Genomic DNA, 15444 nt, shown 5'->3' with positions numbered 1-15444 from the left:
TGAAATACTTTGGTGAGACTAAAAATACTCATCACAAGTGAAAGTCCTGCGTTGTGCGTTTTACTGTTCTAACAGATTTTCAGCTAAATGAGCTGAGTGACAGTATAAGACAGTATAAAAGGGGCTGACATGAAGCTGATTCTAGCTTTTTATCTTTTGCTGCGTAGTTTAGTTCAGTGTAAACTTTATTTTACACGCTCAGTGTCACCAGAAACTGTATCAAGTAGATTGACATCAAAATACTTAAGCAAAGTAAAAGTGTGTCAGAATTATACTGCAGTACACAAAAGTGATGCAGTAACTATATATTCTGTCAAGAAAGAAAGTTTTGACCTGAATCTGACTTTTGAACATTTCTTTAAATATATAAAATGTTTAAAATAGTCAGTAAGACAGACTAGCTGCAGCTAGCTAGTAGCCTAAATGTACCTGTTAACTTTAAATTAAAAACATCCATTTTCATAAACTAACATCTTAGTAATTAATTAATTCCAGGTAGCTACATGAGGACTACATCATATCGTAATGGAGGACAACAAATCTCAGCTAAATTCCTGCTGAAGCTAACTAGCTTGCAAATTTCAGTAGCAGCCATCTTAGTTTTTGACTCAAGAGACGTCACAGTCTGATGACAAACCGACAAACATCATCTGTGAGATTCAATCAGGATCAATACATCACCTGTCTCTCTGCATCACTGCAGACACAGCTCTGATCAGGAGGGGGCGGGGCTTCAGCTCTCTATTATGTCATTTCCGCTCCTCCACAGGAAGTGGGTCGTGCTCTGAAGCCAGTTATCATAGCCGGCAACTACATCGTCCCATGATGCACCGCGGCCCGAAAAGGCTTTGTCCCATAAGCTAACATTGTGAAAGAAGCGTCTGTAAAATGGTGGATACATTTTTTTGAGCATCACAACCACTGAGCAGCTTTCATCTTCCTGTTAGCAACCTGTTAGCACGCTGTTGTTCATCAAAAATGCATCTACAGAGCACAATAGCCATTTTCTGCATGTGTTGACAGCAGATCAGTTTTAAAAATGTCTGAATGAGATGAAGAGCTGCGGCACCAGGATGAACACCGCCATCTTGTCAGAGAGGTAACAACCTCTTTCCCTCATTAAAGTTTCCAGCTTCTGTTATCACTGAGGTTAAATCTGACATGTTGTCCAGTCAGGTTAGATGCCTTTTCTTTCCAGTTCTCTCCTCAGTCAGCTCCTCTGATCTCTCCAGGCTAAAAGTTAAATGTGACTCTGCTGCTGGCCCCACTGCTGCAGCAGTGACGCTCAACCCTGATCGCTCCACTGAACTATTGGTTTTTAAAGCAAAACTAGGTGGGAAGTAATATAATCAGTGTAACACCAGGAACATCTACTACAGCTGCCTTCCTTTATAAGGAAAAAGTCATCCTGAAAAGTTATCATGGGACCTGTTAGCTTCATCCTCAGTGTGTTAGCATAATATCGTGACCTGGGACCTATCAGCCTTAACCTTATTCTGTTAGCATGGTAGCATGATCTGGTAGCTCTTAGCTTTAGACTCAGTCTGTTAGCATGATATCATGACCTGGTGTTTGTTAGCATAATGTCGTGACCTGGTAGCTGTTAGCTTTAGCTTCAGTCTGTTAGTATTATAACTGCTCCTCGGCTGGATAGCGAGCTCAGGCGACAGCAGCAGGGGGCGGAGCCAAAAAGCTGCGATCATGTGGGTGAGTTTCCCAGCAGCCTTCAGTCTGTACAGGAAGTCACAGGAACAGTCACTTCCTGTCAGATGTGATTGATTGAAATGTGATCAGACACATTGATCAGTGTTCAGTTGTTCATTCTGACACCACAGACTGTTAAAACTCTTCACGGATCATTTTACATCACTTCTCACATAAATCAGCTTCAGATCAGTTTATGATCATGTGAGCAGACCCGTCCCTCTCACACTACATTAACACATCGATACATTAAAGTCAAACACACGAGACAATAGTTTCATTATTGATCTGTCACATATTGATACTGTTCTCCTCTGAATCCTCACATCACACTGACCACAAGTTTGACTGTTGTTAAATCTTTTACAGATTTAAATGAGTCACATGTTAATAATTATTTATTGTTCTGTTTATAATCTAATGTGAGATATTTAGTCTTCTGTTGACACAATAAACCTTCAACATCAAAATCTCTCCAACTCAGCGGAAATAAAAGTTTTTTATAAAACTTCATATATTTGAGTCAACGTCTGAACCAATCAGCTGTTAGTACAGGAGACAGCCAGGCGTTTCCCATCATGCCATGGGGTCCTGCAGTCTGTGGAGAGCAGCTGCAGCGCCTCGATCCCGTCAGATTACTGTTGACGCGTGTGCATGACGTCAGAGCAGGTTGGACTCAAATCTAACTATCATGCATTGTGTGGCGATCACAGCTGATCAATTCTGCACCGGACTGGTTGATCTCACACGAGCCTAATATCATCACCTGGAACCTGTTAGCTTTATTAGCATGATATCAAGTAGAAAGAAGGAGTAAAGTGTCAGTATGTGATGAGAGAGACACCCAACTCATGGAGGTTACGTTAGCTTAATAGTTAGCTACTTAAAGCTGATAAAATGATTGACAGTCATAATTTTAGATGACAAAAATGAGACGTTTCTAATAAATTCAAATGTAAATGTGCTGCTGTTATCACTGTAAATTGTCTAGAAAATAACGATTAACTAAGGTTAGGGTCAGCAACAGGTTAGCAACAGTAAGGACTTGGCTAACAGTCATTTGATTCAAATTTCCACAAAGGCTGACGTCTAACTTTACCCTGCATCAGCAGCATGGCAACAGAATCTGAAGCGCTCTGATTGGACGTTTCTTGCAGCAGTGTTTCTTGGTACAAGTAGTTCTGAAGTTTAGGCAGTTTGTTCTGAAAACCCATATTCATCAAGAATAGAAAAAATCTTTTACGTGTCAGCACGATGAAAATACAAAATGCTGCCAAATTTAAATTCTATGTGTGATATAAGTATGTAGAGCAGCGATACAGCAGCAGATGTGAACACCTGATATCTGAGTGACAGAGTGAAGCAGCAGGTGAATGAGTCCAAACTGAGCCCATGGCTGAGCCTGAGCCAACACACTGACCCTACGTGACAAATCCACATATTGTGTTGCACATGTACATTAGAAATGTACCCTATGTACTTCATGAGTATCACTGAGTACATACAGTATGATCGTGATGTAGTGGAGTGAAAGTACATTTACTCAAGTGTACAGTTTACTACGACCACGTTATGCTACTTTACTTCTAGTCTCCGACATTTGAGAGGGAGATATTGTATTTCTGACTTTATTACGTGGCAGCTTTAGTTACTAGCTACTTTATAGATTCAGATTATAGATACAAAATATAATCAACTAAAAGATAATGATGTTAGTATTGATGATGTAAACCACCAGATCCGTTCCAATTAGCTCCACATTCACCAGCTGTGAAACTGAAGCCATGAATTGATCGATTAATCTGATTCTATGTGAGATTACTAGATCGATAACACTGATGTGTGTGTGTGTGTACATATACACACACACATATATATATATATATATATATACATATATATATATATATATATGTATATATATATATATATATATATATATATATATATAGATATATATATAGATATATGTATATATATATATATATAGATATATATATGTATATGTATATATATATATATATGTTTGTATGTATGTATGTATGTATGTATGTATGTATGTATGTGTGCTACTTTGCACTGCTGTGTCGGCTCCGGCTCGGCCATGTTTGCCCCTCAGTTTGAACTCGTTCACCTGCTGCTTCACTCTGTCACTCAGATATCAGGTGTTCACATCCAGAACTTACCATGAGTGGCCTGTTTTTATTTCTATCAGGTCTTGTAGTTTTGTTATTTCAATTTTCTCAGCAAGAACTCGTACGGAATTATACATTTGAGTCAACTCACTGACAGTTCAGCAGCTGTGGTGCAGAGTTTCATTCTGAATACCTCTAAATGAGCTCTGAAGAGCTTTTTTTGCAGTTTTCTTGGTTGCGATGGATGCTGAGGATCACGGTACTGTAATATTACGAGACACTGCACATGCCCAACTGAGGGGAACAACAGGATCATCAGATGAGCGGGCTGTTTTCCAGAAGTATCCCAAAGTCACTTTAACTGCAACAAAGATATTTTAATGTTTTCTAAAAAATCTTCACTTCACAAAATGTTTTGTCAATCTTCAAAAATGTCCCACATTTACCAAAACTGTCCAAAAGTTTTTCACTTTAACTGCCACAAAGATATTTAATGTTTTCTAAAAAGTTACAAACTCGTCGTCATGGTAACAGTTGTGGTCACACAGTTTCAGTTTGACCATTTTTGGAGCCTGAGGATATTTTTAGAAAATATTTTAAAAAATGTCTCCACAGTCCAACAGTGTTTAACACTCCAGATAAATAACTGAACACACACACACACACACACACACACACACACACACACACACACACACACACACACACACACACAGTCCTGTCAACAGTTGACACAGATTCAGCCACTCATACTGTACGCACACGCACACACCCCTACACACTGACACAACACATTTTTAGACGCCCCCCCCCCCCCCCCTCACCCCCCCTCACCCCCCCTCACCCCTCCTCACCCTTTAAATACAGCTCCTCTCCGGCTCTTCGGCCTCGGTGATCGCATCCCCGCTGCTCGTCTTCACAAGTTCTCCTCTACCCGAAGCCAAGGTAAATATCGACACACGCATCAGGACGTGAAGTTCGTTTAACTGCTTCTATAACTTTAATTACTGAAACCACTCAGAGGCTTCAGATCCTGTTGGGTTCTGCGTGATTCTGTGTGTCCAATCTTTTAATCTGGACTTAATTTAAAGTAGTTTCCACTAAGTATTCCAAACAGAGCTGTCTGTGTCCCTCCTTACTTCATGTTCAGCTCCTGTGCTTCAGCTGCAGGACATGTTGACAGCTGCAGACAGTCGCTCATGTAGAGACAGACAGAGACAGAGACAGAGACAGACAGAGACAGACAGAGACAGACAGACAGAGACAGACAGAGACATGGTGATCAGGTTTCCACACTGAAACAGGTTTACCGATCAGTTCTTCAGACTCAAACTAAAATCTTTAATCTTGTCAAATGTTGACCAGCAATCATTAAAACTGTGTTTCGTACGTCAGCCTTTGTAACCCGTGAACAGACGCACACTGTGTCTGTGGTTCTTCATATATTTATATATATATATATTTATATATATATATATTTATATATATATATATATATTTATGAGAACGCGTAAACTCTCAGGAGAAGTAACATATTTTTGGCACAAACTGTTTCACTGAATGAATGATGCATTTAAGTAACAAGAACAGAGTTCAGTTCATTTGTTTCTGGACAGTCAAAGTTTTCAGAGAGTGACTTGATTATATGGAGAGAAATATTACAGAATTATGCCTCTAGTTAATCTCTGCATGCAGATTTCTGACTAGTTTTACCAACGAAGACGTCGACACAAAACGAAGAACATGAGGAAGAAGCACGTGTCAGAGCGAACGTACAGACAGTAACTGATGCAGAAACATGGCAGTGATGAGTCGGAGCACCATGTGCTTCACAACAGCTGCACCAGCTCCTCCCCCGCCCCCGCATAGCAACGTCCTGATTGGTTCACTGAGCTGCACGTCTTTAAGTGTCCAAGTGAATGAGTGAACCGGTAGCTGGACTTGTTAGAGAACAAACTGTAGATGAAGTGTTTTGTGTGAAGACGTCGCAGCTCTTATTCAGGAACACTTACAGGTTTTTGTAAACTTTTAGTTTGTCACCTTAATAACCTCGAGCCCCGTGAGTGCGTCAGCAGCTCTGAGGCGAACACATGGTGACGACACAAACGGTGCTGAAAACACAGGAAACAAGCAGACACGGACGATTACAGAAGCTTCTGTAACATTCAGCCTCACGTCTCCAAACCCAAATTAAAAATGCTGTGCTCATATACAGTATTGAATTCTACCATAGTGGTGTTATTCAAAATATATATGTTTAAATGTGAAATAGTTTCATGTCTGTTCGGACATATGATGTCTACATGATATCAGACCATGAAAATCTCTGGTTGGAATAAAGAAAAACAGAAAAGAAAAAGACATTTGTTTCATGTCTTCATGAGGGACGCTGTGTGAGACGTGAGGCGTGGAGTTCGAAAATGTACTCAAAATCTGCCTCTTCAATTCAGATGTTTCTTGAGGACGTGGCGACCAGATGGTGGCGCTAGAGGAAAGGTTAGGAGGGTCACTGAACTTGTCAGGGTTTATCCTCTGGGGACAGTGAATGTCCATGGAGAGTGTAATGGAAGCCTGGTTCATATTTGTGGACATTCTTTGGACCAAAACTGTCCAACAGTCTTCCGTCTCATGAGACAAAGAGGGACGCGGTTAGGATCCAGTTTGACCGATCAGCAGAACATAAGCTCGCTATGTGACCCTGAACCCTAATTATACTCCAGAAACATCAGATCGGGCTCCTGTTGAATTCCTGCCGAGCCGCCGGCTTCCAGCCGAGCTCGGCTTCACGTGAACAGAACCAGCAGGCGGTGAGATCAGAGCCGGCAGCGGAGCTTCGTCCAACGTTATGAGACGGGGTCGTCTTTCGCCGGATGGTTTCTGTGCTGAGAGAGAAGAAAACGGTGTCCAGAAGCTCCGAGGCAGTTAATGATTTCAGTTCCTCTCAATCGTCCCCAAGCGTCATCTTTTGTCCACAGGGGGCGCCACAATCACCAAACCATTACACCATAAAAGATCCGTGTAGCTGGAAAAGACAGAACTGAATGTGTTGAGGAGAGCTGTGAGCAAAATGTTACAGTGCTCACTTCATCTCACGCTCAACATTATTTATCATCTGAGGTCTGTCTTTCATTTCTAATTTAAGTCTTGACATGTTTTTGTGTTCTTCTTCTTCGTTGGTGTCTGCAGCCTTGCAACAGTAAACATGGAGCGTACCTTCATTGCTGTGAAGCCCGATGGCGTCCAGAGAGGACTGTGCGGTGAGATCATCAAGCGCTTTGAGCACAGAGGCTTCAGGCTGGTGGCCGCCAAGTTCATGCAGGTAACCATGACGACACGCTGAACGACAGATGTAACGATGTATCAGAAAGTGTCTGATTACTGCGGACATTTTTTTTTTCCCACAAAAAAGTAACATTTTCACATGTTCATACAGTTTGTGTCTTTACTGGCGGATCCGATTTTCCACATGTGGAAACAAAAACCAGCATCGACTGTCAGGACGAGCTGCAGCTGCAGCTTTGATACAACCTGCATGAGATGCATGTCTTCAACATGAACTCAGCAGAAAATGTCTCCTGCTGTCACTCAAACCTCCAGCAGCACTGGTCATATAAACAGTAACAGCTGATATTTAAACATTGAAGTTGTGTTTTTTGTTCGTCGTCTTGCTGAAGTTTAGTTTTTATATTAATCAGAGTTCATTTTGTTCGGTTGTGTTGAATTTGGCTCTGAAGACAAGAGACTCACATATTGTCCTCAGTGACAGAGCAGAGCAGCTGCTGAGGGTTACACTGAAGGACACACACACACACACACACACACACACACACACACACACACACACAGTGTAGTTATTCCCAGCTGTTGTGTGACACATGTTGACTTTACACCAGCACTGTGAGGACAGTCTGACCGTCCTCACCAGATTTCTTTGGTTTTCTGGAAGAAAACTGTGACTTGCGGTCAGATATAAATATTTCTAACCAGATGTGTTCACAGATCATTAATCAGGATCGCAGCTGGTTTTTACACCAGTTACAGCAGCACTTACATATAATACATGTTTCTGTATTAAAGTAAAGTTAAAGTCAAACAAGATATTTTATAGTCTTAATCTAATTTATAAAAGTACCTGTAGTGCAGTAAACGGTGTAAAGTAGCAGCAAGTGGAAATACTCAAGTAAATGTACTCAGTTACTTTGTGTATTTGTCTTCATCTGCAGTGTTCTGTGTGTTTAGGCCTCTGAGGACCACATGAAGAAGCACTACCTGGACCTGAAGGACATGCCTTTCTACGCTGGTCTCTGCAAATACATGTCCTCTGGACCCGTCCTCGCCATGGTAACACACACACACACACACACACACACACACACACACACACACACACACATCTCTGGCCTCTCTGTCAGATATCTTTCTCTTTTTATCTCTTTACACTTTGTCACCTCTCTCTCTTTCTGTCTGTGCTCACTCGCCCAGCTGTCCCCTCTCTCTCTTCACACCCTCTTTATTGTCAGGGTCTCTCTCTCTCTCTCTCTCCCCCTCTCTCTCTCTCTCTCTCTCCCCCTCTCTCTCTCTCTCTCTCTCTCTCTCTCTCTCTCTCTCTCTCTTTGTTTGGTTTGTTTCTTGGTTGGTTAGTGCTGCTGATGCACTTTTGATTTTGAGAATAACTAACTGATAAAGTTATTTTTTAAAAGTAAAAAAAAAAAGTCTCTCTCTCTCAGTTCAATTCAATTCAAAGGAGCTTTATCGGCATGAAAGTTTAACAACGCATCAAAACACAACTCGTCCAAACACTCGGACAGAACAGAACAAATAACAACACAAACACAACACCAAGATTGATTTACATCAATTATATATACCGTGTGTGTGTGTGTGTGTGTGTTTGTGTGTGTGTGTGTGTGTGTGTGTGTGTGTGTGTGTGTGTGTGTGTGTGTGTGTGTGTGTGTGTGTGTGTGTCTCAGGTGTGCATGGTGACACATATTGGGCAGCAGGTGTGTGTGTGTGTGTGTGTGTGTGTGTGTGTGTGTGTGTGTGTGTGCCCTGTCTCCTTCTCCCAGGAGTATGTTAATGTTGAGAGGTGGTTCAGCTCTTTGAACTCTGAGATTACAGAGTTGAACTTGTTAAAATAAATGTTCCTGCTTTCGTTGAATGCTTTACATTGTAGGAGAAAGTGCATCTCTGTCTCAGCCTCACCTGTCCAGCAGTGACCACATGTTGTGTTGTCTTTTGGTTGCCGTGATTGTTTGTGTCTTCCTGTTTGGATGGTCAGTTTGTGGTCACTGAGCCTGTACTTGGTGAGCATCTGTCTCTGCTTCCTATCTCTGACAGCAGAGAGATGTTCTGCTCTTCATCGTCTCTTTTTAGGGCGAGATAACGTTCTGATCCACTTTGGCTTTTAGTTTCTTCTTTCCAATGTTCCAGGCAGGTTTCTTTACATTGTGTTATAATGTGCTTTCCTCTGATTGGTGTTTGGAGAGCAGTGTTGTTGTGAGGCTGGTCAGACTGTCTGAGAGGGGGCAGTCAGCCTCAGTACCAGCTGACATAGGGGCTCTTTTCTGGGCTCAGCTCTTGAGTCTGGAGGCTTTGGAGTGGAGGGCGTCTCTGGCTGATTTCAGCTGGTTAAAAGTTGAGCGTTCTCTGTTGGATGTTAATTATCAGTGGGTCTCTGCCTCATTCTGCTCTACATGCATTTGTTGGTGTGTGTCTGTGTGTGTGTAAAATGTGTCTGCTGAACTCTGCATGTAAAGACTCTGCTGGATGTGTCTCTCTGTGTCTCTCTGTCTCTCTGTGTCTCTCTGTGTCTCTGTGTCTCTCTGTGTCTCTCTGTCTCTCTCTGTCTGTGTCTCTCTGTCTCTCTGTGTCTCTCTGTGTCTCTCTGTGTCTCTGTGTCTCTCTGTGTCTCTGTCTATGTCTCTCTGTCTCTCTGTCTGTGTCTCTCTGTGTCTCTGTCTGTGTCTCTCTGTCTGTGTCTCTCTGTCTCTCTGTGTCTCTCTGTGTCTCTGAGTCTCTCTGTCTCTCTCTCTGTCTCTCTCTGTCTCTCTCTGTCTCTCTGTCTCTCTGTGTCTGTCTGTCTCTCTCTGTCTCTCTCTGTCTCTCTCTGTGTCTCTCTGTCTCTCTCTGTGTCTCTGTGTCTCTCTGTCTGTCTCTCTCTCTGTCTCTCTGTGTCTCTCTGTGTCTCTCTGTGTCTCTCTGTCTCTCTCTCTCTGTGTCTCTCTCTGTCTCTCTCTCTGTCTCTCTGTCTCTCTCTGTCTGTGTCTCTCTGTCTCTCTCTCTGTGTCTCTCTGTCTGTGTCTCTCTGTGTCTCTCTGTCTGTGTCTCTCTGTCTCTCTCTGTGTCTCTCTGTGTCTCTCTGTCTCTCTGTGTCTCTCTGTCTGTGTCTCTCTGTCTCTCTCTGTGTCTCTCTGTGTCTCTCTGTCTCTCTGTGTCTCTCTCTGTGTCTCTCTGTCTGTGTCTCTCTGTCTCTCTCTGTGTCTCTCTGTCTGTGTCTCTCTGTCTCTCTCTGTGTCTCTCTGTGTCTCTCTGTCTCTCTCTGTCTCTCTCTGTCTCTCTCTGTGTCTCTCTGTCTGTGTCTCTCTGTCTCTCTGTCTGTGTCTCTCTGTCTCTCTCTGTCTCTCTCTGTCTCTCTCTGTGTCTCTCTGTCTGTGTCTCTCTGTCTGTGTCTCTCTGTGTCTCTGTGTCTCTCTCTCTGTGTCTCTCTGTGTCTCTGTCTGTGTCTCTCTGTCTCTCTGTCTGTGTCTCTCTGTCTCTCTGTCTGTGTCTCTCTGTCTCTCTCTGTCTCTCTCTGTCTCTCTCTGTGTCTCTCTGTCTGTGTCTCTCTGTCTCTCTCTGTGTCTCTCTGTCTGTGTCTCTCTGTCTCTCTCTGTGTCTCTCTGTGTCTCTGTGTCTCTCTGTCTCTCTCTGTCTGTGTCTCTCTGTGTCTCTCTGTCTCTCTCTGTCTCTCTCCTTATATGGCTCTGACGGTCCAACAGTCAGGATGTGATCAGGACGTCTTCACTGATTGGACTAGAGTTTCAGTAGAATCTATTTTAATGTGCACTTAAAGGAACAGTTCACCTGAAACAGTAACCATCATCTCCTTCCTCCATGCTGATGAAAGTCATCAAACATCAGATGTTTCTGTGTATTAAAATGAAATATAAAATGACAGTTGAGTGTGGTCATTAGTGATGTACTGCACGGCGTCCTGAGCTCCCAGGTGACGTGTGTGCTGATGTGTTGCAGGTGTGGGAGGGTCAGAACATCGTGAAGCTGGCCAGGATGATGCTGGGTGAGACCAACCCCGCTGACTCCAAGCCTGGCAGCATCCGTGGTGACCTGTGCATCAACATCGGCAGGTGAGCAGACACACACGCACACACACACACAGACACACACACACAGGTAACCCCTTATACCTGACAAACGGCACTTCATCTGTGGACCCATAAACATTCTGCAACATGTAGATAGTCAAATGTTGATCCACAAGTATGACTCAAGTTTTAATTATAATTAAAATGACCTCTTTTTCAATCAAATGAAGTCAAAAGTTGAAAATATAAATAAGAACTCAAAATCTTAACTTTTAAATCAGAAGTCAAGTCAAATTTACAACTCGAGCCAAAATTATGGCTGAAATTTTATTCTCCTGAGTTTCTTAAGAAAATTACCACCACATTATTTGCAGATAGTATCATATATGACTGAAACCTAAAAACAATTAAAACTTAAAATATTAGGTCAGCAATTTAGCTTTTATGAAAATTCAACATTAACATGGCAGTGATGGCAGTGTCTTCCATAATCTGCAACAAAAAATTGACATCAAATATATCTCAAGTTTAATGAGCCAAACATCGCGGTCCCTCTGAATGTACATACATGAATTCACAGTTTTGATCACGTTATAAGGACCGCTGACTCGTCCGTGACTAACCGTCCTTCTCTGTTCTCAGGAACATCATCCACGGCAGCGACACCCTGGAGAATGCCAAGACCGAGATCGACCTGTGGTTCAAGGCCGAGGAGTTCGTTTCCTACACCCCCTGCGCCCAGGCCTGGCTGTACGAGTAAACCGGCCAATCACCAACCAGTAAACCACACCCGACTGGACCCAGCCGACCCCGCCCCCGTCACACCTGTCGTTCCTGCAGTCGATCCTCCAACTTGGTCTTCACACTTCAGCCTGAAACATGTAGCACTCATCAATAAAGTCTCATGTTAACAACAACCATCAGTCTGAGAGTCTCACTTCCTGTTTACACTTTTTATATGTAGAGACAACATTCCCTTGAGCTAAATGCTAACATCAGCGTCCACATGTTAATGTTTCCAACACTTTGGTTTATGAACTGATGACACCTCATCAGCCTGTGTTTAAAAAATAAACATGAGTTGCAGCCCTATTGTTAATGCTAGCATGTTAGCATGTAATTAGCCTTCAAGGCTAAATTAGCCAGTCTCTGTAGTTTTTAATCAAACGAACAGGAGGAGGTAGGAGGGACTATTTTCAGCAGAGGATTAATCCACATTTGCTGCTTCATCGAGTAGTGTGGACCATAAACAAGCACCAGAATGAACTCAAGAACAGAGTCAATATAATGAAATGAATCCACTGTTGAATCTGATTATCTTGAGATATCAGTGTCAGTTTTCCTGCTGCTGGGCCAAACACCGGGTGTGTGTCACATGCCTACACCTGGTTGCTTTCAGCGGGCAGAGACGTAAATATATGAGTAAGTAATGTAATTCAGTAATGGGAGCTTTAGCCATATGGCTCCAAATGAAGTGGATGCTGCCTCAAACAGAACCATCAGCTGAATCTTACCCCGTCAACAGCTGACCCAATCATCCCAAACATCAGCTGACTCTGCTGACCTCAGATCTGCTGGTCAAGGATGAAAACACACCAGGCTCAGGTCCAGACTCTGGGCTGAAGATCAAGGTTAACACTTCATCAGTGGCGAAGGATCTCATAACAAGAGTTTTGCTGATGAAATAATTCACTGTCCCCCATTAGAATCGGCAGAGCTGGTGTACACACACATCTGTGAAACCAAAACATTTCCAGAAAATTTCATTTGCAATGACAAATTGGGACAGTTTTGCTTTTAAAAAAAAGTTTCCTGAAAATTTTATATTTAAAAAACAGAAAAATCTGAAAAACTATTTTTCACACATGAAAAGAAATCTGGAAAATTCACAGAAAGTTTCCTGTAATCTTTTTCTGACCAGCAAAAAATAAATAAAATTTAATCACAATTTCAATGTTCAGGGGAAAAAATGTTTTCTATAATTTTCAGGAAAAATTCCAGCAATTTTCAGGATTTTATTTTTATTAATATTAAAAAATCATGAAGATTACTGGAATTTTTCCTGAAAATTTTATTTCACAGATGTATAAAGTTCTTGCAGAATTTTGGTTTGACAAAATCCAGCAAAAGTAAAAACATTAACGAAATAAACCAAAAAAAAAAAAAGTTTTTGTTTCACAGATGTATGTGTTGACAAGCTCTACCAAGTTTGCTGACAGTTTCCTTTATTTCACACATTAGAAGAAATCCGGAAAATTCCCAGAATTTTTCCACCCAACTGGACCACCACACCTGTTGTCCCTGCAGTCGATCCTCCAACTTGGTCTTCACACTTCAAGCTAGAAACATGTAGCACTCATCAATAAATTCTCATGTTAACAACAACCGTCACTCTGAGAGTCTCACTTACTGTTTACACTTTTTATATGTAGAGACAACATTCCCTTGAACTAAATGCTAACATCAGCGTCCACATGTTAAAGAAATAGTTCACTCTAGAATGAAATTCAGTCATTATGGACTCACCCTCATGCTGATGAGAAGTCCAGTGTAGTTCCTTATTCCTCAAAGTGCAGCTGGAGACCCGCGGGGTTCCCTCCTGCAGCAATAATCCATATAACGAGCGTCAATTGTGCCCGAGAGGAAAAGGTCCATAAAACCACACAAAAACTTTGTAATATTCCTCCATACTGCTCGTCCGCTGCAATCCAAGTGTCCTGAAGTGGCGACATCCAGAGTTTACTTGAAACGACGTCATTTAGTACATTTTTCTAGCCTAAACAGTCACTATGCTATATCTGCCTGGAGGCACGCGAGTCTCCCTCACAGCCGATTGCACTACAGAAGCCACGCCAGACAAGATGAACGAGACTCGTGATAGATACACACCGGTATTTACTTCCTGCTTTGAGCGACCGAGCGAACACACAAACACAAGAGGGATCTGCCTGCACTGGTGATTTGAAACTTTGACACTCACAGCTGGATGTAAATACCGGTGTGTATCTATTGCGAGTCTCGTCCATAGTGCAAACGGCTGTGAGGGAGACTCACGTGAACGCGGAGCGTACCGACAACAGGCAGAATTCTTTATTTAAGATTTCTGAAAAATTCCGAAGATTTCCGAAGTTTTCCGAAGATTTCCGAAGTTTTCCGAAGATTTCCGAAAAATTCCGAAGTTTTCCGAAGTTTTCCGAAGTTTTCCGAAGTTTTCCGAAGTTTTCCGAAATTTTCCGAAAAATTCCGAAAAATTCCGAAGTTTTCCGAAGATTTCCTTAATGAAAAAATATGAAGATTTTTTCTTAGAGCATATGCTACAAACATTTTCATACATTTGAATTTCGTAATGCAGCTTCATTTTTGTTATTGTTTTCAAAAACCTTTAAATATGTTCATTTATTGTTTTCAAAAACCTTTAAACATGTTCATTTATTTGCTTGCACACACTGTCTTTCAATGAAAAAGACAAAAAGGAGTTGTAGTTTGGTTGAATTACTTCTATTTTTATGCTGTGTTTGTGCACCTAAATACATTTTCTGATGCTTCAGGTACCGACAACAGGCAGGGTTCTGGGGTCTTGCAGTCAATTGTTTTTTAATAGGGGAAATGTCCATGTGCATTAACAGATTAAAATAGAGGATTTCCAAAGATTTCCGAAAAATTCCGAAATTTTCCGAAGTTTTCCGAAGATTTCCGAAATTTTCCGAAATTTTCCGAAAAATTCCGAAAAATTCCGAAGTTTTCCGAAATTTTCCGAAATTTTCCGAAAAATTCCGAAGTTTTCCGAAGTTTTCCGAAGATTTCCGAAGATTTCCTTAATGAAAAAATATGAAGATTTTTTCTTAGAGCATATGCTACAAACATTTTCATACATTTGAATTTTGTAATGCAGCTTCATTTTTGTTATTGTTTTCAAAAACCTTTAAATATGTTCATTTATTGTTTTCAAAAACCTTTAAACATGTTCATTTATTTGCTTGCACACACTGTCTTTCAATGAAAAAGACAAAAAGGAGTTGTAGTTTGGTTGAATTACTTCTATTTTTATGCTGTGTTTGTGCACCTAAATACATTTTCTGATGCTTCAGGTACCGACAACAGGCAGGGTTCTGGGGTCTTGCAGTCAATTGTTTTTTAATAGGGGAAATGTCCATGTGCATTAACAGATTAAAATAGAGGATTTCCAAAGATTTCTGAAAAATTCCGAAGATTTCCAAAGTTTTCCGAAGATTTCCGAAAAATTCCGAAATTTTTCGAAGTTTTCCGAAGATTTCCGAAGTTTTCCGAAATTTTCCGAAATTTTC

General features: G+C 41.5%; 1 protein-coding gene across 2 annotated transcripts; it reads left to right on the top strand.

The window, feature by feature from the left end:
• The first annotated feature begins 1030 nt into the window (after nt 1-1030).
• Nucleotides 1031-12057, top strand: LOC141019381 (nucleoside diphosphate kinase B-like). Of its 2 annotated transcripts, none has more exons than XM_073494282.1 (5): nt 1031-1099; nt 7026-7158; nt 8079-8180; nt 11070-11182; nt 11783-12057. In XM_073494282.1, the coding sequence occupies exons 1-5, from the start codon at nt 1053-1055 to the stop codon at nt 11898-11900; spliced, it is 513 nt and encodes a 170-aa protein (XP_073350383.1). In that variant the 5' UTR covers nt 1031-1052; the 3' UTR covers nt 11901-12057. The 2 variants fall into 2 exon arrangements, with proteins under 2 accessions (XP_073350383.1, XP_073350384.1); XM_073494283.1 differs by lacking the exon at nt 1031-1099 and adding an exon at nt 4724-4784.
• The last annotated feature ends 3387 nt before the right edge of the window (nt 12058-15444 follow it).

The sequence above is a fragment of the Pagrus major genome, chromosome 23, assembly GCF_040436345.1.
Source record: "Pagrus major chromosome 23, Pma_NU_1.0".
Taxonomy (NCBI): domain Eukaryota; kingdom Metazoa; phylum Chordata; class Actinopteri; order Spariformes; family Sparidae; genus Pagrus; species Pagrus major.
Note: the sequence above shows the minus strand (reverse complement) of the source record. Positions and strands in the feature narration are given on the sequence as shown.